This window comes from Passer montanus, unplaced genomic scaffold (genome assembly GCF_014805655.1).
Source record: "Passer montanus isolate IOZ18808 unplaced genomic scaffold, ASM1480565v1 scaffold75, whole genome shotgun sequence".
Taxonomy (NCBI): Eukaryota; Metazoa; Chordata; class Aves; order Passeriformes; family Passeridae; genus Passer; species Passer montanus.
In genome coordinates, this window is record NW_024372702.1 from 574,212 (window position 1) to 601,271 (window position 27,060).

Genomic DNA, 27,060 nt, shown 5'->3' on the forward strand with positions numbered 1-27,060 from the left:
CGTTTTGTTTACAAGGAAAACGTCAGGATTTGTTGATTGCATTTAGAAGGGGCGGGTGCCCGGTGTCTTTGCAGCCGTGCGGGGCTGTCTGGAGCGGCAGGCCCGAGGTGGATCTCGGCTCGGGCAGAACGGCCCCGTCGGGGGCTCGGCTTGCGGGGCCTCGGGGGGCGCGAATCCTCTTCTGTCGTCTGTGCGCTTCGCTCATGCTTCCATCAGTAGGTTTCAGCGGGTGTCTTTTACTCTCGTAAACCTGTTTGTTTGGAGACTGAAAGCGGGTTATGTAATCGGCCTGGATATTTACTGCGAAAGAGATTTAGAGAGCGCAGACACCAGGGAGGGAAATAACTGGCTGATTCATTGGCAGTGTCCTTTGGTGACAGCAGACTGATGCTCTTTAGTAAACGTCCAAGTTCTGTGTCCCAGCATTTGCCCAATCCCCAGAATTTAAAGGTGTGAACGACATATTAGGAAAAAACACTAAATGTAATTCCTCTTTTTTTTTTTTTGAAAGCTTTAGGATTTGTATTTCCCTTGCTGCTTCTCATTTTGCTGTGACAACAAAAACAAGACACACAGAGTTTCTTTTTAAAGGGAAGATTGGAAAGTATCTTCTAGTTATGTGACATCAAAACCTGGGGGGATCTGAACAACGTTATGTAGAGGAAGAGTTGCTGTAAAAATATGGGAGCTGATGACACTGCATCAATTGCCATGTTGTACCATATTGCTGCACTGCCTGCCTGCAAACTGGTATGGGAACTGCTGTGCTAAAATAGGGATCTGCCATGGAGTGTTTTTCAAAGGTGAGATGTTTTCAGGCCAGAGCACCCAGACAGGGTAGGCATAGCCATTACTGAGTCTGTTTGAAAAAACAATCCATGGAATGGCTGTCTTATCTTGTGGAATCATCCAAAGATCATGGTTGCATTCTATTCACTCTGTAGCCTAATGCCTCTGCCCTGAAGGTGCTAGTTTTTTCTACGTTTATATTTCTTTTTAGAAGTACTGCACTGTGGGTGAAGTTCGGTTATAAGTTAATTAAATTAGTGAACCCTTTTCTGAGCATGTTGGTACACACAGCAGGTTGTGTCCTTATTATGCATGAAGAAAGACTTACGAATTTATTTACCTTCAGGTGATATGCTAAACAGGAATCTCCTGCTTGTTTCTTACAAGCATTCAAAAATGGCATCATCAGAGGAGCTTGCACTGAATTAGGTTTACTTGAATAGATGTCATTTGTCTCTTCTTTCATATTGTCTAGTTACTTAGCTTCTTTGGCTATACAGGATCTTTAGAAAAGCAAAATGTCTTCCATACTGAAGATGCCATAAGAAAATTTCTGTTCTAAATGAGATTCTTCTGCCTCTCCTGTTCTACATTTGGCTGCTGGTTTATATTTGAAGTCTGATGAGTGTATTAAAAGTGGCAAACAATTTAATTGACATTTTGGTATGCATTTTACATTTTTACATATACTTAGAGAATCTCCAAATAAGGCAATTATTAGTATCCACAATGTCACAAACTATTTCCCCGGTATTGAGCAGTACTCACTTCTGAAGAGTTCACTGTCTGAAGAGTGTGCAGATACAGAGTGGAGAAAAGATCAGTGAAAATTATTTGATTGACAGACACACAGACCACACTGGTTAAGAACACTTAAACACACTTCCTTGTTGTCTTGTGGTATTTCTTGAACTTTACATAAGCAAACAGTTCAGTATGTAATGAAGGGAATGTTTATCTGAGATTTTTTGGAAACTTTTTAAGAAGTGGCTCCTTAGGCACTGGCTGGAATTGCTTTGGCTTTCCATGTATTTTCCTGCTAATTACAGTGTGTCAATACAGCGTGGTTGCTCTTTGGCTATGCTGACCTCTAACTCTAACCTTCCAATACCACTGATTCCTTTGGGCCATGGCTCTTCTAACCCTGAACAGCTTCAGGGAACACAAAAGATCTAACCTTATAAACAAAGAGTTTGAAGTGCTTTTTTGTGGCTTTATGCTCAAAACTGGAGTTAGATTAGCAGCACAGCTGGTACAGAGGGAAACAGACAATGCCTTTGTTGTGGTGCAACACAGGATACCAGGGAAGAGACACTACAAGGAGTAGTGAAGAGAAGGGGGGAGTTACATAAACAATTGCCAGCTATGATGACTTGAGTCATGCTTCATCATATTTAGTGTTTTTATAAAAGGTTAAGCTCTAAGGATTATACAAATAAATGAGAATCTCAGCATTACTTTTATAAGCCCCCTGTTTGGGAAGCAGTAGAGACCTGAGCTAGAAACTAAGCTAACAAAGAAAAATACTAACATTCTCCCTGTTTATTTTAAAATCAAACAGTATTTTTAGCAGGTTTTTCAGGGTTGTTTGTATGGCAAGAAGAGATTACAAGGAATTTAGATTTTGATGGCTGTATTGGGAGATACATTTATAGAAGGATCCAATGAAGACAGAAGGTGTTTTTCAAAAACACTAGCTAATGTAATTTGAAATGTGCTTAATATGGAAATAGGTGGACATAGTTACAATTTTGGGTGATGTATCATTTCAGAAACTCTATTAGGTGCTTGTGGAGAAGTACAGGATGAACATCTTTTAGAGGCAAGGGGTAGCACGAGTGACTGAAACAGCAACTGACATTTCATATACCTTTGGATAGTCTTCCTTGTTTTCTGGTTTCTCTTATGGAAGCAAGTCTGCCATTGTTCTGTGTCCTAGATCCTAGTAAATCTAGGGTTTATGAAATGTCACTAGATAACAGTGTTTAGGCACTGAGTCACTCACAGACTCTGTTTATTAGTTACTGTCCTCTTTGACCCTATGCAGAAATGGTTTGTTCACCTCTGTGCTTTGCCTGTTACCTGTTAGTTAGGCAACAAAAACATTCTAATCTGGAGAACAATGACTAATCAGTGCTGCTGTTTAGTGTGACATCTCATATTTTTCAGCATTGAAAGTATTGTTTATAGTAATTTCACAGTAATTTGAATGCTGCAAAATAATGAATGACTAATGAGTTGATCTTATGAACTGTAGCAAACACAAAGAACCTTTTTTCATCTATACAAAAATAAGATATTTGAGCAGCTGTACTGATTGGACACTGAGAGAATGAAATGCAGGATATCATGGAGTCTTAGCTGGTAAACACCCATTGCTGACCATTAATTAGTTTGCAGTTATTTTGGTGCGAACACAGATACCTAGTATATAATTAAATTGATTTTGCAGTATTATATTTTTTTATTTTTGACATACAGGTTTTTTCATTTCCAAAATGGAAAAGCCTACCCATGAAAAGCAAGTGCTGTTTCCAAATTGTCCACAATCAAAATCATATCCAGACCCACAGAGAAGTTTGAAGTCCTCCATAAAGAAGCTTAAGGAAGGAAATTTTTTATATAGTATTTCTCAAAACATTTTCCAAGTGTATCAACCAAGTTTGCTTTGGGCAAAACAGTAATTTAGACATACCTGGCTGATAGCAGGTTTTTTCGTCCTCCGTAATCTTTCTGTGTAATTGGAATTCAAATGTGAGCAATGTGAGGAATCTTCTGTGACAGCCCAGGGGGCTCGTGGCATGAAGAGACAGCCTGATGGAGGGGATTCTATCTGCTTAATTTGCAGATGTGCTCCTGAGAACTGATCTGCTGTGGCTAACTGGCTGTGACTGGTTTGTTTCCTTTCCTCTCTTGTCTTCAGATGGCACAACAAGAAACCCACCAGCCCCCAGAAGCTTTAACTCTTTGCTGTGGAAGAAGCTCAGAGTGACAGCAGGTGCCTCTTAGGTTGTAAATATCTGCAGCATACACTTCTTTATGGTTGTTTTTTTTACGCTTTTTACTTTTACACCTGCCAACCATGTGATCATCTTCAGAATTTTTAAGTGCTTTTTAAAAATGTAATTTAAAATAAATTTTGAGTTAAAAAATAATTTCAGTAGGTAGTAAAAGAAAACAACTCTTGCTGATTGGCATACTACTTTCCCCAGGAGTGCTCAGCTGCAAGCAGGCAATGACATTGAAACAGAGCAAAGGAAATGACAAATGCATGCAGTTCACTGAGTGAGGGTTGACTAAAAAGTCCAACTCAAAGTCCACTGAAGTAATTAGAAATGTCTTTTTTTCTCCTTCGGTGGCCTTCTGATCAGACCTTGAAAGACTAATAAAACTTTGCACCCTTCTGTGGCATTTTTCATCAGTTTCACAGTGCTTTTCTCCAACACCAATAAATAATGAGACTCTGGGAAGTCCACTGGGAACATATCCTTTCAACAGCTAGCAGTGCTGGGGCACAGAGGATAAGCCACTTGCATAACACAGCACAACAAATAAACAGAAAAACCTGGAAAACAATTTACTCTTCATAGCTCCCTGCTTTTGTTTTCCTGGCCCTACTTCACCCACTCCTGAGTTACAACATCTGCTGCACAGTATTTTAGGAATATCTCAACTCCCATTTGAAACTGCTGTGAGAATAGAAATAGAAGGAACTTGAAATGGAATTTGATTAGTACAGCAAAGCAAACACACCAAATGTTTGCGAAAATTGTCTTGAGACACTGAGTAACTGTAATGCAGATAGGATGTGGTGATGTTTCTCATCTGAAATACAGCAGTGCTAAGGCACTGTGCCCTGTAGCATCCATATGGGCCTTTTCTTCTGAAACAAAGATAAAAGGAAACTGTAGTGCAGAGGTGAATGCTGAAGAACTTCTCCCAAAGTTGAGGGCTTTCAGATCACATTTATTTGTATTTTCAGTAGGGCCTAGACCTAGATAATACTCAACAGCTTTTTATCTAAGTGTTTGATGTATTCTCACCCTTGTTTGAGTCTGTGGTCAAAGATCTATTGGCCAAAAACACCTGAAAATCCAACAAATATTTAAGTGAAAAATCTAGTTCCCAGTTGTGTCACTTTAGTATTTTACATTCATTTTAGACTTTTTCTACCAGTTGACATGCCTTATCTTTAGAAATTATTTTTCCAATTATTCTGGTTGAGAAGATGGAGAAATTAAATTTTTTTGACAACAACAGCATGTCATTTTTGGATGAGGACATGGTCTGCCCAAGCTGGTCTCTGTCAATGACAAAGTGCTTTGGAGAAGCTGCAGCAAACAGCTTCAGATTAATGTATCTACATGGTAGGGAAATTATGTTCAAAACTGTCCTGGTCATAGCAAGAAGATTTCCATCCTGAATTTAACTGGCAGAGAACCCACGTGAAAAGGAAAAAATAGAGTTTTCTTCACAATTTCTATTTTAATAACATGGACACAGCTAGTATGTTTTCAGCAGATTGCTCACTGTTATGGAAATGCTTTATTTCACTTTATTTTCTTCTTCTACAATTAATTTCTTAAAATAATATGTTGTTTGCATCTTCTTCATCCCAAATCATTCCAAATTGCATTGAGATATTTCCAGGCTTTTCAGCATATTTTCTGCCAGTAAAACACAGTCATCTCTGAGCTGAAATGTAGCTGGCTTCCTGTGGGTTGCAGTAATGCACTCCAGCTCAGCAGGGAAAGGGAAGGCTGCCTTACTCATTTGTGTAGGGTTTGCCAGCCAGAATGCAAATATGCTGGATACTTAGCCAGGACCCACAGGCTGAAACCTGTAAAAAAGGGCACAGGGAGTCCAGCATCCTACAGTCTTCAATTTTCTGTCTCATGTAAAACTGACAGTAAACAGTATTTAACTTGTGAGGGAGAGGGCTTTATTTGGAGGGCTTATCTAAAATATCTGATTGAATCCAGCTGTGCTTTGACTGTCAGATCCTGGACAATCACATTCCAGGGGGCACTGGCTGTTGCAGTTTGAATGAAATGTTATCCTTGCCATGGGCCTCCAGGTTGTCTTTAAAGGGAGCAGTTCTCTTGAAGCCATTGGAAGTTCATATAAAAAAATTCTGCTCAGGTATGGGACTGGCATAATAGCACTGAAATCCAAAAGAATCAATATGCTTGCTTGCAATTAAAGCCCATGGATATGTCCTTTAAAAGCTCATATGAGCTGGGCATGAGAGGCACATGTTTTTGTCCATCTAGAGGTCAGCTCTCAGGCTCAGTTATGCACTCAGGCAAGCAGATGCAGCTCCCATCCCCACAAATTGCTGATGCATTAAGTGTGTGCCCTTACGGCCTCCTGCTGAAGGCAATGGCAAACATCCAGCTGATTTTAACAGGATTAGCTGTCCTAGATCACATTGAATTGAGAGATGTTGGAAGGAGCCTCATCTGAAAGTTTTTGTCCTTTGTAACTTATAGTTTTTTCCTCCAGCTGGGTTGACCTGCACCTGCTTGTGGCCAGAACTTGGCGCCTCTGTGTTTGCTCTGGAGCTCTGCCTCCCCACAGGTGGTGGTAGCAGGGAGGAGGAGGGAGAAAAGTAGGGTAGGGCAGTAGAGCAGGGAGGGCTTTCTTCTGCAAGTGTAGATTTGCAGATGTCTATAGACAAGAAGGAGGCAGTTTTCTGCCTGCAGGAAAATGGGTAACTGCTTGACTCAAAATGTTTCATGTCTTTCTTGAGCAGGGATTCCCAGAATCACACCTTTCACCTGGCCTACTTTTAAAGCACCATCCTGGGATGTTTGTTAAGGCAGCAACCACAGTGCAATAGCTAACAACCATTTGTTAAGGACAGGCTTGGGTTCCGGCTTTGCCTGACTCTGCACCATGGGGGCTGATGATCCGTGCTGCAGGCTCCAGCTGGGCGCCGTGGGTGCCCTGCTGACATCTGCTTCTGCAGCGTGCAGGAGGCACAGCTTTCTGGGCCATTTGAGAAGGTGTTTCTTTCAGGGTTGCATAAGCAACTATGACAGGCTGCCAAAGGGGCAGTCCCGCATCCTTCCCTTGCTCACACTGTCCCCTTGTATAGGCAATCGTGATTGTACAGCTGAAAGGCAGATTGGAAAATATATCTTTAAAACAGAATATTATATGCATTCTCTCTGTTAACTCTCAGGTTTTGTATTGGTGATTTATTTTGTCTGCCCAAGAGATGGACTGGAGTGGTAGACCAGGAGGTGAAGAGAAAGTGAAGGTGGTGGTTGCCTTTTTGGGAGCAGCCAGAACCTACACAGACTTAAATTGATTCTGAGTGCACTTGTCTGCTAAAATCTCAATCTTTTTGCAATGCTGCTACCTCATTCTTCATTGCTGCAACAATTTTGTTAAAGGTGTAGTTACTGTGATAGCTCTGTAGGGAAAAAAGGTGGGGTGTTGTCCAGTGGTAACAGAGTATAAGATTTAAAAATAGTGTATTTATGTTCAATCTGATTTTTGCAGACATAATTATAAAATCTTGATAGCAGGTGTACCTAGTGGATATTTTTCACCCATTTTTCTTTGGGTGAACTATTTAAAAAAACCCCATTTATTAATCAGCCTTTTTTTAAATTTAAATTCAGAATGAGTTCTAGGAGAGTAAATCCATGGTGTGAAAACTTGACTTGAACCTATGCCAGAAGTGAAGTTGGTTTTTTTTTTTCCTGAAAAATTACATAAGATTTTATTGAATTCTGGAGACAATTAGCTTTACTGCTCTTTCCTTAAAAAAAATTCATAATCTTGATTTTTCTTTCATTGCCTCTGTTGTATTTAAAGAAACATAAAGCACTTAAAAATGCAGCATAAATCAGGAAGTTCATATTCCACCACATTTTGTGTTGTTTAATAGAATTAATCACTGTAAAATTGAAATGATGCTAATACTCACTTGACCTGCCTATTTGATTCAATGCAGAGATTTCTGATTTGTTTTAAACTGCTCAGAAGAAGACTGTGTTTTGAGAAATAAAATTGATTTTGCACAATCTGCTGATGATCAGCAAGGCTTAATGAGTGATCGCCTCAAGAAACCTCATTAAAGGCATTTGGATGGATGAGCAGGAGTAAAATGCAAAAAAAGAAAGCATAGTTGGTGCTTGAATGCATCACTTACTCATATTTGACTCTAAAAGTATCCAAAGCAGCACAAGGAAAGGATCAGATACCCTTGCTTTACTTTCCTTGACACTTCCAAATTAGTTTGATTCCTTTGGGGAAAAAAGAAGATAAGTTTTTTATTTTAATAGTATCTGTTCTTCACCAGAACAATGCAGTAATTTCATTCCTTGAAGTATCATTGTATCAACTTTTTAAATTGTGGAGGATTCCAATCCATTACTGTGTATTTTTTCATTTTTTCAGGATGGTTTAAATAAGTAATTGCCTTGAGGTAGTGAATTGGGTGTTTGCTGAAGCCTTTTACTCATGTAGAATCTACTGGTTAGCCCCTTAGCAAAGGTGAGAGTCTTCTGGTCAGCCTGGTTTCAGCTGTTCACCTCACAAAACTCTTCTGTGGTTGACACGGTGTGTTGGTCATTTAAGAGAGACTCTGGAATAAAGCAGGTGGGAAGCAGCAGAAAACAAAGTGGAATGAAAATGAAAAAAATACCAAATTCTTGATGGGTTGAGATAAATTAGCATGCATCCTTCTTGTAGCATGCATCCTAAGCACATGTTCAGTTTCAGGGATAGTAGATATTCCCCACATACCATCATCTGCACTTGCTGTTATTTAGGGCCATGCTGCAGCACTGGGCAGTTCTGGAAAATGCTTGCAAACAGGGAACAGATAGTTCTGGCTGCCAGTCTCTCCTCTGTTGTCTGAGAGAGTGGCTGTTTTTCTGACAGAAGCTAGGCTTTCATTAGAACCTAGCTGGTTTTTTCCCTCTGTGAGGAGATGATTCTCTAGACCTCAATAACAGCTGTGCAAGGGAATATCTGAAGTGAAGTTTCCCACATGCTGTAGGAAGTAGAAGCTGCACAGCAGAGTAAGAATTGAAATACATGATTTTGGAACCACCTGGTCTGGGTGCTGAATCTCAGGCTGGTGATCTGGTGGCTGTAGAGCATGGCTTTCACAGAGAAAGCTATCATGCAGATGGTTAAGGATATGATTATGCCCCCAAAATGCATAATAATTTTCTAGTTTCCTAGAGCATTTTAGAGTGAATTAATGTAAGATTGCCCATCAGCCCTCCACTAATTTGTTTTTAAATAATTTTAATTCCTGGTGACTAATTTTTTAAAATCTGTTCTTAGGAATAGTATTTGTTTTCCTTATGGGAATGTTTTAAACTTTATTTTGTTAGTGTTTGTACGGGATCTGGAGATCCTAGACACCAGACTTCAAAGAAAAACAAAGTTATTAACATTTTCTTGATTAGATATATATATTTTTTTCTTTTACAGTAGCCAAATCACAGCTCTATTTCAAGTAATGATTTTAATACCACAATGAGGAATAGAAGGCACTGCATGCCTCTCAAAGCCCTGTAATAGACATAAACAACTCTGAGGGTCTGGTGAGTTATATTCTGCTTTGTCAGTCCACAGAGAGATTAATAATGGTTGGATTTTTTGTAAAACATTAGAAACTTAAACTTCAGGTCATGTGGGTGTGCATGTATTTTGATGTCTTCATTAGTCTTCCTTGGAAGCAGGCAATGCAACAAAATTAGAGCTTTATGTTAGAAGTCATGCTTTATTTTCTTTCTGGTCTCCAAACAATTATTTTTCAATCTTATTTGACTTCAGTATCAGGTTGGCAGCCTTTCCTTAGTGTCGTTGAATTTTTGGTGAAGAACTAAGCTTTCATTCCCAAAATTCACTTTTTAGTGTCATGGTAATGATTTAGGAGACAGAGGAACAAATGCAAATCAAGTGCTTCGTGTATAATGCGTTCCTGCATCTTGATCAGGTTTATGTGTGCAAACTGATTCTATTAGTGTGGACCTATGAGTATGAAAAATAAATAATATGGGTAATTGTTTAGCATCATGCAGCTGTTAACCTGCATTTATACAGATTTTATGAGTTAGGAGCAAGGTTAACTTCAGCAGGCTTCACTAAGGGCTATTCAGGACTGTGGAGTCTGGTTAAGTGATGAAGGTGGGCTGCAAAGCTGTTGCTGTGTGACTGGAGAGTGGAGCTCCCTTCCTGCATTTGTTTGAGAACAAACTCCATTGAGGAGTGGTCCTCTCATTCCTGCATGGCTGTCCAGCTCCAGCATGCTCTCCCTGTCCTGTGTGCTGCCTCAGCACACACAAACACACTCACACACGTCATTGTGATTTAACTTGTGCTCCAAAATCTGAGGTTGTGGCTTTGATGGTACAGTGAGCAGTGCACCTGAAGATGATGGATTCAGTCCAAAATTTGAATGTACAGCAGTGTCCTGGTTGTTAAATACAGCATGCTGATGAGAAGTGTCACGGTTTCTGTGAAGAAGGCAGGGTTTGAAAGACTGAACAACTTAAGGGAGTGAACAACACCAAGAGAAGCTGGCTCTTCTGTGGCCCATATTATCCAAGGTCATAAATTTCAAGCATAAATGATCACAATTTCTCTGTCTATACTTAAAATTTCTATGTCCATGTGAATTTTGGGAGAAATGTTGAGTAGAATCCCACTGAGGAGATCAGAACTTCACAAGGAGAGAAGAAAAATTATACTTTCTAGTGCCCATCTATGTGAATCAGGGACTTTTCTGTTGATTTGTTTTCTGCCTGGAGGTATTTATAGCTTTTTTCTTTCTATTGCAGGAGCAGCCTACAAAACCAGATATACCTATTCGACTCTCAAGGTGTGGCTGATCATGGGAGAACCACTGTTAGAGAACAGCATCCTCGATCAATTTATTAATAGCCATGAACAGTCATATGAGGAGTTTCTAAATACATTCACATATCTTTTGAAAGGTATGTAATTTCCCAAATTTCCTGTTATATACCACAGACAGAAGGAAAGATAAAAAGACAAGCAGTGGTATTTAATGTTGTGCTACTCACCTGCTTTGTAACTTTAGGCAAATCCTTGTGATGCTTTTGTTTTTCCACTCAGCAGTGGGAACCCTAAGGACAACTTTCTACAAATTGTTTCCCAGGCTGCTGTGTCTCTACAGGTGGTTAGCCATTTATGCTTGCTTTAGGGAGGAGGGGGGAACATGCACTGTTTGGAAGGATTGATGTTTCCTAAGTACATCTTGCATTGTTTTGCTTGAGAAGTCTCCATAAAAGAAGAGCCTAAGGAAAGTACTTAATAGTGTGAAATGGCCTGAGATTAGGAGTGTGCAGTTTGGGTACTTTCACAGCTTTACTAACACTAGCCCACTGTGCTGTGCCTGTGTGTGTGCCTTCTACAAAGTGATTGCATTCTATGATGAAACAGCTACCTAGAGGGATGTGGATATTGTCTAAATTGATTTCAGCAAGGCTTTCAACACTGTCCTTCACAAAATCCTTGTAGGCAAACTCAGGAATTGTGAACTGGATTAATGGACAGTGAGATGGGTCGAGAGCTGGTTGAGTGGCAGATCCCTGAGGGCCATGATCCAGAAGAGATCCATGAGAGGGGACCTTATCAATATCTATAGGTATGTGACAGGAGGTATCAGAGGATGGAGCATTGGTGCCAAGCAATAGGACAAGAGGCAGAGGGCAGAAACCGATGCACAGAAGTTCCACTTGAACACGAGGAAAAATTTCTTTACTGTGTGGGTGAACGAGCACTGGAAGAGATTGCCCAGAGAAGGTGTGAGTCCCCCTCAGTGGAGATACTCAAGATCTCTCTGGATACAATCCTGTGCAAGGTGCTCTAGGATGACTCTGCTTCAGCAGGGAAGTTGGACCCGGTTACCCACTGTGGTCACTTCCAACCTGACCCATCATGTGCCAAGCTAACAGGTAACTTGGATGAAGTGCAGCAGGACATGGATGATTAGGCTGAAAAGATCTCATGCTCTGCAGAGGAAATAAAAAGTGGAGCTTAACCTTGGTTCTGAGCATTGCTGAATTACAGAACTCCAATTCTGTAGCTCGGGTTCACATTTTTTAGCCATGTTCAGACAGGTGCCATAAAAATGAGTGCAAGCTACATATTACTCACAATTCTCTTTACCACTGCTTTGCACTAGAAGTGATGTGCTCATACTGTTGCAGAAGCACTGTATTTTTCAATTACAGTGTGTGGCATGCCCCATTGATTGGTACTCAGAAGTCTGTCCTGTCCGTATCCTTGAGGCAGAACTAAGTGTCAGTCACAAGGATTGAGCAGAAAACCAGTGGGGGAGCTGAAGCTGCCACAGGAATAATCTTGCGGCAACTTTCTGTCTCTCCTGACTATAAAATATAGAAGAGAAAGGAGACACTGGGGGATGAGATAAGAGGATTGAAAATCCGGTTCTGGTCTTCTTATGTATGATTGATACACTGGGGATAGCTCCTATCATAGAAGCATGCTGCATATCATGATGCTACTTGCAAAAAGCCTCAGCGTGTATTTCAGTCACTTTCACTGTCACTGTAGGCATTTGCTACTAAAATCATAAAAAAGGTAGAGCTTTACCTGAATCAAATGCTTGGAAATGCAAGTTCTTATGATGGTATGAACTGAAGAGCTCAACTTGTTTTCCTCCCACTTTCATTTTCCTTTAAAAGTACTCAACGTGCTGGTTTGCATAACAAACTAGTGACCTGCAAAAATGCTACTTAAAGCATAAAACATACATTGTCATCTGATAGATTTTTGTCTGTCATAACACTGGAAACAGAAAACACACAAAACTAATTAGATTCCATTGATATCACAGAGTAACATATTTACAGAAGGTGATTTTCACTTGTGCATGAATTTATACTAGGTCTGCAGTTGGCATTGCAAGGATATTTTCAGCTGAATTTTCTATTTTATTATTGAAAACATCCCATAAGAATCTGATACCCTAGTGATTTTTAAATTTTTATTCATATGTTAAATTTACACACAGTGAAGCTGTAAAAAATATACCTTGAGTAGAAGGACCTAAGCATCCTTGGCTGTTCTGGCCTAGCTAAAAAGAACCTTTTGAGGCTATAAATAGCCTGAAGTGACCCCCTGTGAACACATTAGGACCTTCTGCTGAGAGTAGAGTTTTGTTCCTAAAAATGTGGGAAGCAGGATTAATTAATTGAAATGAACATTCCTGACTTCAGTTTGGCTTTTTAAGAATTGCTAATATCCCAATCAAGAAAATCACATTTTTAGAAAGTTGACTTTTTATTGTATCTGAATTTGTGATATTACCTTTGACTACTTCTGTTCTTCCTTGTGCTGTGTGGAAAGATACTCTCTTAGTTCACATAGAACAAGATCTGAAGTCAAAATAAGTCCTTCTAAATTCTGTGTAATTGGTTTCATGATGTGTGTTTGGTTTAAGTAGCACAGAGATATGTTATAACCTAGCTGGACCATAAAATTACATCTTTTATATGGAATTTTAATCTTCCAGATTTTAGTATTCCTAAAAATCCCAGTGGTTCTGTTTTTCAAAATGTGTTTGGTGCAGTGAGAAAATAAGAGTTCATAGACTAATTGACAAGTAAATCCTACAGTAAGACTATTTCCTCACGTTTACAAATCTGATGGAAAATAGATAATCATACGTAAATATATTTTTAAAACTCTGACCTCAGCATATAGAATATACTGCTCCAACAGAACATGACCTATATAGCTTAATGAAATAATATTTTAAAATTATAGGAGTACTTCCTCCATAAGTGGATTTTTTTAAAAACCTTTTTTATTGATTCTGTAGTGGATGGGCATTTGAGGGCTAGGATAAGATTCCAGTTAGGTCTCTTTATTTTTCCTATTTAGAGCATCCAAAGTGTGTTTTTTGTCATAGGGATAATATTAACAAGATGAATATATGGCCAAAAGGGCTGGTGATCCCATGGGAATGTAATTTAGTAAATTAGAGCATGAATCCAGGAAGATGAGATCTTTCATACTCGCTGTAAAGCTTTGCAGTTGAAGGAGGCTCAGAAAAGCTGAATTTACAAAGGAGTGGATGATACAGATTTCTGCAGATGTGGTCAATGAGTGGTGTGTTCAAAGAGCTGAATTTACAAAGGATACAGATGTGGTCAATGAGTGGTGTGTTCAAAACTACACACTTTCTAGAAAAACTTTGAATGAAATCTCATGGAAATCCATCCAACACTGCTTTTGAAAAAATTGCCACAGAGGACAAAAGACTCTTTCAAATCTCAGGGAGAGTGTTTGAAATCTGGTGCAGAGCTATGATGCTCAAAATCAGAAGACAGCATCTGCTTATATTTTAAAACTCAGAGGAAAAATGGGAAATTCACTGGAGCATAAAATATCTCATTTGACCTTGTGCAAAAAATACAGAAAAAACCCCCCAAATGGTCCAAGCTTCAAAATTTTCATCTAGATTTTAAATTACTCCTCTCACATTTCTAAAAATATGGGATTAGGGATCACTCAGCTGGATAGGAAAATGCTGCCATGAACAAAATTCTTTCCCAAATCCAAGTAAAGATTTGAATTTTTTTCCATGGTTCTGGGCATTTTACCACTAGAATTAGATGAATTCCATTCCTGCTGTTAAGTATGCTGTATTTCATACACCCTTCACTGCCTGGCAGTGTGATGAAGTCCAGGGAGCTTGATTAGACCCATCTAATGGATTGAAGCTTGGATTGAAACTTCTTAGCCTTGGTGCTGTTGTTTTGATGCTTCTGTGCTGAATGAACTGTCAAGTGGAGGAAGTTTGGAAGTGACTGATCACTTCTGTGCTTACAGGTGCCGTGCCAGGGCCATATTCTGTGTTGTGCTCAGATTAACTTAATTCCCCAGTGAAAGGCGGGCAAGGTATTCAGTTCACAGTCCATTTGACTGTAGCTGTCTGCTTCCTTTTTACATGAACCACATTTAGGAAAAACAACAACTTTAAACTTCCCATATAAGTGTCAGTGGGGGCACTTTGCAAACGTCAGTCTTCACAGCAGAAAGCATAGCAGAGAACTATATGAGAAGTGACAGTGAATGCACTTTTGTTTTAAAAATGGACCAGTAGGACAATGCTAACCCCAAGAGAAATTTCAACCTATGAGTAGATTTGCCAATAAAAGCAACTAGACAGTTCAGTAAAACAAATTAAATTAATCTGTCATCCCCAGGGAACTTAAACAGGGCATGAAATAGGGAAGCAGCGTCAATTCAGAGCTTTTTATTGATGTGTTGTGCTGGATCATTTGATAGAATTGGTTGGGAGACAAAATTTGCAGTTTTCTATTGATTATAAATTCAGTAGCTATCTCTGTGTAGCCTTTATTCAATGTAGTATAAAATCAAATACCATACAGAGCCCCTAAATGTAGAAAAAATCCCAGACATAGAAATGCAAACTTAATAGTTTATTTTTGAAATAATAATAACTGATCTGTTTTATGGATATTTGTTGTCCTGGTATTTGCTCTGCAAGATACTTCATCTCAATTGTATAGACAGGAAAAAAATAGGCCAAAAGAAGGGAAATGTACATTTGCACAGTAGCTCAGTGGCAGCATCAGATAAGCACAGAGGCACTCAGACTCCTGGAAACTTGAACAGCCCTTGAACAGTGTGCTTCCCTAATAGCAATTCTTTGTTTCCTGTGATGCCTTTTTTAGTAAACAATTTCTGAAGAGTATTTCAGATTTAAAAAAAAAAAGTATTTTCACTCTCTTGCATAACTGAGATTTTTTAGAACATAGGAAAATATTTAGTAATTTTGCTGTTGATACTTTGGCAGAGTTTCTATCCTATAGTGGCATATTGGCAGTGATTGAATTCTGGTGATATAAAAAGCAGTAACACAGAGTGAATTCTGCTGTACCTCATCACCTTGCCTAGAAAGGCATCAAATTGCACTAAATGCAGCTGTTGGCTTAGTTTCATGTATTGCAGTGAGCTGAGAAAGCCCATGTGGAAACGTGTGGAAATGACACAAAAAAATAATGTCGGAGATCAGAGCTGTGTGTGAGTGACTCAACAGGACAATCAGAAGTCAAGTGACCTCACTTCCAATTAAGTGCTGAACTCTTTGAAGAACTGGGTACTTTTCAGTCTTCAGTACAAAATTAAATAGAAATGCCTGATTTCAAAAAAGTAGGCATTTGCCTTAAAAAAATAAGTCAGGCCTTTCAGGGATGCCTTAATGTTGTGATTATAATGTCCAAATTCCAGCATTTTCAAAACACTTGGGCGTTCTAATGTTTTATTTTGTTCCCACCTGCTGTCATCTTTTTTATTACTTGTTAAGAAAGGAATACTTTGTATGAAGATGTCAGATGCTTTAATTATATACAATTTGCTTGTTTCTCACAGCACTTACCTGCTTGCCTATTAGTGCTGAATTCTTTTAGGATGCAAGCACGCGGAAAGTCCTCAAGATTGATCCTGCCCTGATTTATGACATGTTCTTTTAAAGTGCTCCCAACATATGTATTTAATGTATTTTCCTTGTGCTGAGGAGAACTTTAGGCAAATTTGAGGTTTCTTTGACTGTAGGAAAAAAACAAGAACCCCAGAAAACCCAAGCATTTAAGAAATAAACTCAAAAGGTTCAAAGTATGGCTTAGTATAGCCCAAACTCAGAAAGAAGTCTGGAGTTCTTGTACATCTGTAGAAAGAAACAGGATTTTGCTAGTACAAGCTACTGAAATGATGAAGTGCACATTTGCTTTGCTATTTAACTGACAGCATTAGTATTCAAATGGAGAAGGTATCCAGCAACAGCACTGCTGAGCTGTGAAAGATTCATATGAATTTTTAAATGATCAGATGGGGTGAACAAGGAATAAACAGGAAATACTGCCCTTTCTCTAACACTGAGACTATCAAAAGCACAACAGTGACATAGATATTGATACAGACAAACGCTACATAAAACCAGAACACATATGTTCCATTAAGTGCAAAGGAAGAGATACTGACGCAATAAAAAAACAGCTAAATTTTTGAAAATTAGGAGCTCAGTTGGTTTTAGAGAAGTATGGCTGTACATTAAGCTAGAGTAGGTCTATGAGAGTGGCTGAAATATACTTGATAGTAGCAGTCATTCATCTTTCCCCTGAAGGAGCACATAAAAAAGTCCTTTCCTGACTTACTTTTAAACATACTACAATAAGTATCCAAAAATGGCAGTCAAAAGTAAATATCAGGACTTAAGAGTTTACCGTTAGGTTAGAGTTAGTTCCACTGAAATTACTTGTCCCAGTCCACGGAATAGGTATTTATCCTCCCTGAGGAATTAATACAGTGGACTTTACTTAACAAATGGGTAAATTTAAATAGAAAAATCAAGCCCATATTACTGATTATAGTAAAACTTGACCTTTTCTAAATGGGGAAAAAAAGGCTAACAATACTTTATGCTGATTGATTGTCATTTAATCAGGATAAGATCAAAGACTTTAGGGGAAAAGGCTGCACCAGCTGAATTTTTGTGTTACAAATATTAATTTGCACACTGAGGTAAATGTTTTAGGCAGGTTATTTGCTGTAAAGGAGTTCTCCTTGCTGAGTACTACTGTGAGATCACTGCCATTGAAATGAGTGCAGATTTTGATGGAGTGAGATTGGAATGTACCTCACATGAATTCAGACAGTAATGGGGTAGACAATGCAGATGCTGAGTGTGGGCAGATATGGTACAATACCTGTAAGGCATCCACTGCCTTTTTGGGTGGCATCAGGAGGCTAAGCCCTTAGACTCTTAAAGCAGGACTACATGATGAAGTTTGGGTGTCTGAATTACACCTGAATTGCTCTTAATTTTAGACAGGCATATAGGACTCTAGTACTGAAATCCTCCAGGTACATACTATGTGGGATATTTCTTGTGTTGAAAAGTCAAACTGCATTGATACACAGCAATTTATATATAAAAATATATGGAAATGGAAAGGTATCTGGTTAACATAAATCAGAATGGCTTTTTTAAGCTAAGTAACTCTAAAACACTATGTTCTATTCCCAGCAGGACAATATACAAACATAGGAAGGCTGCAAATTTTGCTAAGGTTACACTTTCACAGGGTTACTGCAGAAGATGCAGGAGCTGCTTTGATTGAGTTGACAAAAATTAATAAACGTTCTAAAAATTATCTCCTCAGCAAACTGGATTTTTAGCCTTGAAATTTCTTGTTTTCCTCTTACAGCTTGTAATTTAGGGTAAATGAATGCAGTGCTGTACAATGGTTTACATAGTTACAAATAGTTAAATACAGGTAGTTCTAGAGTGTGTGGCCACCTTGTGAACATGTCAGAGTGGTATTTTATGGAATCATTTCAGTGACAGCCTTGTTTCTTGTTTTAAAATGTTTGCTGAAGGTGTGTTTGAAGAATGGAGAAACTGAATGAACATGGCATTTGTATATGTTATCTCTGCTCAAGACAGTTATTGTAGTACTGTGAGTAAAATTGTTTTTATTGTTTTTTTGTTCAAGAGTCCTGAAGAAAGTCACTGTAATATTTGAATTACAGGTTTTCAATCAAAGCATAGCTTGGAATAGATTTAAGGGATTCATAAGCCTTCTGCTGGTCCTCAGTCCAGGATTTGAGGACAAAAAAGTAGATTGGAACTAAAATAGTAGCTTTGCTGTGTGTTTGTTGTTGTTGTTGCTGTTTTATAACTAAAGGGACCTGTTTCTAAATCTCAACAAGTTTTTGTTTTTGAAATTAATTAATCCAATGGAAAAAAGGTGGGAAGTACCTGTTAGTTTGAATTGTTTTGTTCAGTGTATTATCCCAAGCCATGTATTTGATGGTATGTTATTGATTGCTGTGTCTGGTCTGGCTTTGAAATTATTCAGACCATGAGAATTTTATCATTCTGCGGGGTCTACTATGTCATCTGAGAGATTTCACTGACAGTAAGTTTTTCCTGATAATACAGGTAGCTCTCTTCTCTGGTTTTGTGGTAAGTGACTCCATTATTCTTTGAAATATGTGGGTAATCACTAGACATTCTCAAAAAATTCCCGTCCAAATTGGAAGACAAAGAGAATTTTAGGCAATATAGAGGATAGATAGCAAGGGAGAAAAGAATTTATCAAGCTGGATATCCTTTTTGATTGAAACATGTTTCTGAAGTCTGCACCATACTCGTAGTGACACACAATTATGATGGATATTGCTCTTGAGAGACTCAGATGTACTTTTCCAGAGATCTAAGTTGGCTTGTTATTTCATTTTTAAGATACTGACAGTGAAATGACTAAAAAGTGAGACAGAATCTGTCTGCAGAATAAATATGTGAATCTTTATATCATTTCAACTTTCTTCCTCTGCTACATTTTGTTGTGCTTGTATCCCTTATTTTTGATTTTTATCACATATTGTGAAGGTCTGTGTTCTACAACAGGATCTTGGCAGGTTGAGAGCTGTGACTGTGAATAATGAGTCAATTATCATTTAGTCAGGGGAAGGGCAGAGTGATCCTCTTGCTAGCTGGAATGCCATCCTTCCTTCTTCCCCTTCTCTTCAAAAAGTAAGGACAGAAATGGTTGAAATCCAGAACACTCAAAGAAATACACCTGTGATGCTTGTCTTTAGACTGTAGTTTCTTTTAACTTCAAAACAACTTCTGTGTGGTTTTTTTAGATAATATTTTTTAAGTTCATTGCAGGTACTGCTTCAAAGGGGCCAGTTATTTGGTGCATGCATTGGGAGACTGTAGGTCTCAGGAGCTGCTTTGTGCAGCTGAAGTTGGCTATTACTGGTCCTGAGGGACTGTGCTCAAGGCTGGCAGCATAATGTTTGAATCACCTGCCCCCCTTTAATTTATATGGCATTGCCTCATTATGCACATGGTTGCACAGTTGATATTCTGTCCACAGAATTGCATTTAACAAGTGCTTTGCGTTGCTTAGACATTTTTCTTCCAAATTATTCTTCACAAGCAGTCATGAATCTAGTATCACATTGCAGTCCTGAATGTTTCATCAAATGCATTGTTTAATATTCTCTAACCCAATAACTTTGCAATGGTCTTAACCAGAAAAAGGTTTCTGTCAAAAGTTTATGACTGATCTCTTAGGAAAAGAGATCGGGTAGTGCTTCTAAGCTGTAGTTAGTCTGGGGTTGGTAAATGGCACATAAATACTCTGAATGCACTTGATTTCTTACTAGCTCATTTAATCCATCTAGCTTTTTAGCTGTGACAATAGCTCAGGTGTCCAGAAAATATATAACCTAATAAAGCAAGTTTGTCAGCTCATAGGTGTGCCTAATTATAACTGCCCAAATATGTGTCATAGGTCTTTTAGTGCTAAAAGTGGTATTATTTTCTCTGGAGAACTCAGAAGCTATATTTTTGAGAAGAATGATCCAATTTATAGCCTAGAAGAATGATCACAGTGGTATACAAGAAAAGCTTGGGCTACTGCAGGAATGTCATGTTTACTCAGAGTCTTTTGGCTCTATGAATTATGCTTCTGGTCATTGCAGTGATGATTTCTTTTGTGTCTCTGTTGGTCTGGTGAGAAAAGTGTATGGCTTCCAGAATCTTTTTATCACTTCTCATACAGAAATCTCCTGATGTGCACAGGGAGGACCCTGAGCTGGTCCTCAGGCCCTGTTGGTACTCTGCTGGTCTGCAGATGTTTGCCTGCATTATTTGCCAATACACATTTGCCCCAAAATACATTAATATTCTTTTGTGGCTTATCAGTCTTTAAGATAAAACTTGCAGATTCTTAGGATAAAACAGGAAGTCTGTCCTGTTTTACAGCTGAAGCAAAAAAAGATTGAAGTTTTTGAGCTAGCCATCTATTTCTTTCTGTAAAGTAGGGCGACAGTAAAATTATCTTCAAATAGTAGGTGACCATTTTACCAGTCAAGAATTTAAAAGAGAGTTTCATGTCTAATACTGCTTCATCTCCATGGCTTAAAAAGATAATGTTGGAAAAAAGCGATGGCTCATTGGTACTGCCGTATCCAAATACTGTTTCAGGAAAATACTTGCAAAAGAAGCAGGGAGAAGCAAGATGTTGCAGAGACCTGGAATTTAGGAATTGTGCAGAGGATCTGTTATCTGAGCATTGAAACCTGTTTGCTAGATTGCTCTGGTGTGGTGCAGTTTGCTTTTTATGAACCCTGACCCTTGTAAGTGTGGACTTCAGGTTATGCCCAGCCTGCCAGCCCTTTCTGCGTGTCACAGTAACTGCAGCACAGAGCTGTCCCAGGGGATTAATAATTCTTTGCTGTATGGCTCAATGTAGCAACCCCAAAGGCATCATTAAAACTCTCCACAAGAGTTACTTCAATGCTTATAATACATAATTATGCTTTAGAAATTCAGTGCAGTGTTTCTTATTGTTGCAAAGTAAGTTTTTCAAACTAAACCCAAAAAGCTTAATTAAATGAGCATTTATTTTTCATTAAGAACATGTGGTGTGAATTTCATTGTCATTGATTGACCTATAGCTGCTGCTTATTCAGTAATGGGACTTCTGAAATAAAAAGTACTGCATTTTTATTTTGGCTGTGATTACTTTATTTTTTTGCCAGGTTGAAGAAAAAACCCCAGCTATTCAGTGTGGGTTTGGAAATCCATACTTCCATGCACATGCTGTTAGCTTCTGGATGCAGTAAGGTGTAACCTTACTGTCTTGCTTTTTGGGGTATTTAAATTCTTGGTTGATTTTATGAAGTTTTCTGTATCTTGCATAAACTTTTGTGATAATGAATTCTTCAGTACTGAGGAATAGATGGGACTGTGGGCAATTGAAGTTCAAACTGCATATTCAGTTTTATGGTAAAGTCTGGTAAGGTTTTATGCTAAAGTTTTATTTTATACATAAAATACATGTGTATGTTGTACATGGAAGCTTTCATGAGAGAAAAAGTGAATGTGTAAAAAAGTCAATAGTAAATGTAATTATAGACATGCTTTTCTTTTTCTTGGATAGTGCATTATGTTACCTGATCTGGTGTGATTCTGCTTGCAGAGAAAGAAGGAAAGACAATTCAGGGAAGTAAAGGGGACTCCTTAAGAAAAAAGAGTTTTACTTCTGAATTACCAGACAGAAATAAACAGGATGGCTCACCTGAAAGAAACAAAGAAATGTGGGGGTCATTTCCACCACGGATGGCAAATGAGAATGAGGTAATGAGTTAACATTTGTCCATGTGGACAAGCACCACATTTAAACAGATGAAAATATGGAGTGATACACTGTCCAAATGTTAGAGGCTAGTGGTATTTATCCTATGTGAGGCAAATATTTAAAATACTACCTAAGTGTTAAATGCTTAGAGAGGCACCTGCAGAGATCGTGTTTGGCAGTGGCATTTGCCCTGCTGAAGAGCTGCCATAATCTGACTAACAAATAAGGCACCCTGCAAGGAGCTAAGTAATGCTTTCACTGGAGACTGCAGTTTGTGGTAGAGGTTGGCAAAAAGGAAAAAAAAATCCTGAGATTATGGATGCCAGCATGGACAGGTTTATTTGTTTCTTTGTAGATTTTAGGAAGTACAAGAGTTCTGTGTTCCTGAAGCTATGTTACTACCTGAAGTAAACAGTAGGCAGGCCAGGGGCATTTTTGATCTTCTGAAACATAAGGGATTGGGGATTTAATGTGTAGGGACAGGAAAACAACAGACATCATCTGGAAGGGAGATGGAAATCGGAGTCAACTTTTTAAGAACTTCTGTCTTCCTGCCTGAATAACAAATAATTAGGCTGTGATTTAGTCTGTACTCAAAATTGCTCTTCATTAAACTTTTATTAAAAAATCAGTAGCAGCTCCTTTTGTGTTTGTTGAGCACACACTGAAGTGCTTTCAAATAATGGGCATGCCAGGCCTCAGAGCACAAGCTGCCGCTTTCCTCCTTGCTAGGACATGTCTTTGAGGTAGAATCAAGCACGGCTTTTAAAACAATGTTCTGTCAGTTGATTGTGTAATAATAATGACAGTATTTTTTGCCATTTTTTTCATAAGAATTATTGGTTCCTCATTGCTATAATTTGTCTTTGTGTCTGTTACTTTAGTCATGTTGAATTGTCTTTCTGCCAAATAAAGCAATGTACAACTTCCATTATCCTCTTTGTGATGGAACTTCCATAAACCTTTATGTATGTCTTTGTTTTTAAAGAAGAAAAAGCTTCAGACATGCCTGCACATTTTTGTCACACTAGCAGTTTAAGAAACAAATACAATAATAGTAGAATGCAGCAGAAAAAGTGCAGTGTAGTAGCAGGAGGAGGCTGTAATGCATTAAGTTGACCACTGTAACCTTTAAGCCTGCCCTAAGAAAGGAAAATGGGGAAAATACTGTTTTAAAAACAGTTCTAAATGTTGCTTTTTAGGCATGCTATGATTACTTGCACTGTTGTTCCAATTGATTCAGTCTGGTCCCGTGTAGGTTTTCATAGAATTACCTGTACTTGTTCTGTTTTCAGGAGCATTCCATTAACTTCTTAAAAAAATTTATATACAACATCTATAAAACTGAGTAATGTGTTCTAGGGGACCCTTCTTGAGCAGGGACAACGAGACCTGCAGTGGTGCCTTCTAACCTTACCCATTCTGTGATTCTGTGAACTATGTATAAATCAGTAGGAGCTTTGGTTGTGATTTTGATTCTTCTTCATGCATGTAAGTATTTCTGCCCATCTATTTACAGACAGTGATGAGTGAGAGCTCAACAGCTGGTGTCTCTGATGGAAATAATCTCAGTCTGTCTGAAAGAGTGAAGGTGAGGTTTTCTTCAAAGTGGGGATTATGAGCAGAACATGACTGATTTTTCCTGTATTAATTTACAAATTACTTGCAATTTGCTGGTTTCCCATCTGTGGGAAAGAAGAAGGAGAGCAGTCCAAAATTTTTTCTGATGTTAGTGAATATGTACTTTTAAAGTGTAAAGGTTATGTAAGTCTTGAGACTGTTTTCAAACCAGGTTGAAAAAAATTATATGAGAGCATCTTTAATTACTTAATGGAAACACAGAATAAAATCCATGGCATGTAGTCAATCCTCCATGGAAACACTATTTGCAGATAGGCTGGGAAAAACCTTTCATTCTCACCCTGTGCATCTATTCAGAGTGATACCTGAAATGAGAAATGTCTTGTCTTTGGGTATGTTTTAAATAGTTTAGATTGTTCAAGGGACATTAGCCTGAGAAGACAGTAGAGTAAAGCCCCAGGTGAAATAATAGAAATGTAATAATTCTTAGGTTTTTTTTCCTAATCAATTCACCATTAGTGTCAAAACAGAAGGATCAAGCTCCAGTTTGCCTGCAGCATGTATTCTCTTTGTGCCATATGAAATGAGCTTGCAAAATTGCATAGTAACTTATCATGCATCATTTTCCTATGAAAATATTTTACTTCTCCATCTTCCCGCTAAGTTCCTGAGAAAATTACTGTACAGCTTGAGCTTCCTTTCCATCACTTAAGTTGATATGGGGCAATTTTGGCAGTAAATCTTTGACTATACCTAAAAGTACTTTTTTTGGGTTACACATTTCAAAGAAAACTCATATGCTTTCTTGGAAAAATGCAGGGGAAAATGGAAAGGATGAAGTAGACAATTTAGTGCATTTTTGCTTTGCTCTAGATGTGCTATAAGGAATGGAATTGATGTATTTTTCTCTATTTTCCCATTTGGGTTTTCATGGCAGGTGGACAAGTACTTACACTTGGAAGATGTAGACACAGATGAAGAGACATGCAGTGGTAGGTTTCCCCCCTTCGTATTCACCATAGTTTTCTCTCTCTGAACGCAAGTGTGTGAACATTGATTAAAGAACTCCCTCTCCCCTAACAGAGATCATCTTACTCAGTTCTTCTATTGCTAGGAAATTCCCCACATTGCCCCAATTCCCCAAACTGAAGTACTAATTTCCCCACTCTAAGAGGTAATGAAATAATAAATTAAGGGGAATATTTATTGTACTTCGTACTGGTGAAGGTTTTTTTTTCCCCAAGCTTTTCTAGAAGTACAGAGCACTTCCTGTTAGCAACATCTCCCCATATTAATGCATTTCTATTTTGTATTGAAATGACTGTCATTACAAAAGTTTTTTTTGTAAAGTAATGTGGGTGCTAAGAGACAGTGCTTTAAACTGGAAATATTTAATGAAAATGCTATCCCTACCTATTAAAACAATTTCATTTTGAGCTTAAAATAGATTAGACTAATTCTGAATTCACAGTGAACGTCTTTAAAAATTCCAATTAGGAGCATTTTGAGTTGTGTTGAACTGTTCTGTACATCTATAATAATTTTAACCCTCCCACCTCCAAAAAGTAAATGGAATGCTAATGTCTATGGTTAGTTGTCTATCATAGGTCCTTCTGTGGTCTTTATTACAACCAGAAGTGACAACCTTTTAGTGTTTAAATTAATTTTCCTCATCTATACCTGTGACTGTACAAGGAAACCAGGCCACACAGATTATGGGATTTGCCTGAGGTCACAGACAGAAACTGCAGGGCTTTGATGCTTGTTTTCTTAGTTATTGCCGCTTGATTGGTCTGTCCACTCTAACAGTAAAGTTTGGATTAGTCTTTCCGTTCTCTGTGTCCTGAATTCCTGTGAAGTCCGAGGGCTTAGAGATTTCCAGTATCTCACAAGAAAATAATAAACCAACGTAAGTCAGGTTTACAGCAAGTATTCTTTCTCCAACCTTTCAGAAGGGAGGGAGTAAAACAGCAGTCCCAGATCAGGTACAGATATCAAAGTTGTTTTTCAGTGCAGTGTTCATTTTTCCCTTTGTATGGCATTGTTCTATGTTTATGTCTTAAATTCTGGCATTATCTATTAAAAAGCCCCTGGAGTTTACTGTTGGAAGCACAAACCCACATGTCACTTGTGTCATAATGCAAGGAGAAATGCCTGTATCCAGTTCATTAAGGTATTGTTAGATATCCATAGTTCCAAACAGGCCACAAACTCGTTGATGAGAATTAAGCCCAGTGCTAAAATATTAAGCAGAACAGTGAGAAAAACAGCTCTGCTTAAGTTTGGGGATAACTCAGTGCATTCAGTACTGTGACAGACCTTGCCTATCTCCAGCTTTTGGGTCATTTCTGTGTATTTGTGTCCAAGAGTAAATGTTAATCACATACATATGGAAAACCCTGGTAAACTGCCTCTCTCCGGTTTCTGGGTCATTTCTGTGTATTTGTGTGTGTCCAAGAGTAAATGTTAATCACATACATATGGAAAACCCTGGTAAAACACACCTTATTTGAGACAGACTGCCTGAATGAAGATTGAGACTGTATCAACAATGCTCACTAACAACACTAGGCTTTTAGATTGTATTTTATAACATTGAAACACTGCCTAGCCTGAAATTAATTGTTCCTTCTAAATGCTGCAAGGAAAGTGAACAACATCCAAATTTATATCTGGGAAACCCTGGTCTTTGAAGATAGTTGTTGAGTCAGGCTGAAAAATTTCTCCTTGACTCCTAAGTGCAGAAAATAGCACTTATGGTTTGATAGTTGTCTTACATGTCAAAATTCACTCAATAGCTTCATAGTAAGAGAGGTAAAATCTTAGTCCTGTAGAAACCATAGCAACAAAATGCAATTTAAAATATAAAATTATGTCACTTCTATTGCTTGTAATGTTAAAGTAATCTAGAATAATATCAGTAGTGAATACCTTAATGAAAGATTAATTCTGTAGAATTCCAGTTAGTTTATAAATGAGGTAAATTGTGACACAAATTATACATTCTGTTGTTGACCTTTTTAAATGCTGCCACCTTATGTCAGAACAAATGATTGATTTAAGACTTCATATTGTCAAAACAAGCTTAAAAATATCATAGCTTATTTTACCCAGTAAAAAATATCATACCTTGCTAGTAATTGCAACAAACCTTTGTCTCTCCTTGTTATTGGCAGCAGTTCAATACCTCTGTGCTTCACTTAGCTTTAAAGGGCAAGATCAGTTAGCTGAGTTAGCAACTGTACATTAATACAATAAATATTCACACTTAAGGGCAACTGGCTCAAAGCTGACAGTATGAGAAGCACGGTAGAAAATAGGTGTTAGAACATCCCATCTAACCAGTGCTTTTTGGCAGGTGTCCTGGAAGAGTCATTCTAGTGAAGTTTTTTTTTTTTTTTTTTAACAATTTATCTGGCAAAGTTCAGTGTCTTTTAAGGTGTGAATGAATATGACTGCTTCTTAAAAGTAGGAAAAGCAG

The 27,060-nt window shown here is 38.1% G+C and overlaps 1 protein-coding gene across 20 annotated transcripts in view; it reads left to right on the forward strand.

Moving 5' to 3' along the window:
- Window positions 1-27,060, forward strand: part of LOC120512569 (intraflagellar transport associated protein) — a 38,896-nt gene that overhangs the window by 649 nt on the left and 11,187 nt on the right. For 3 of the 20 annotated variants that reach the window (XM_039730986.1, XM_039730991.1, XM_039730994.1), the window contains exons 2-7: window positions 512-803; window positions 3,638-3,787; window positions 10,602-10,757; window positions 21,840-21,997; window positions 23,518-23,589; window positions 24,517-24,571. In XM_039730986.1, the coding sequence (XP_039586920.1) occupies window positions 692-803; window positions 3,638-3,787; window positions 10,602-10,757; window positions 21,840-21,997; window positions 23,518-23,589; window positions 24,517-24,571 (703 nt within the window). In that variant the 5' untranslated portion in view covers window positions 512-691. Of the gene's footprint in view, window positions 1-4; window positions 216-511; window positions 804-3,637; window positions 3,799-9,249; window positions 9,363-10,601; window positions 10,758-21,839; window positions 21,998-23,517; window positions 23,590-24,516; window positions 24,572-27,060 lie in introns of those variants that run through there. The other 17 variants (XM_039730997.1, XM_039731003.1, XM_039730995.1 and 14 more) reach the window with 15 other exon arrangements.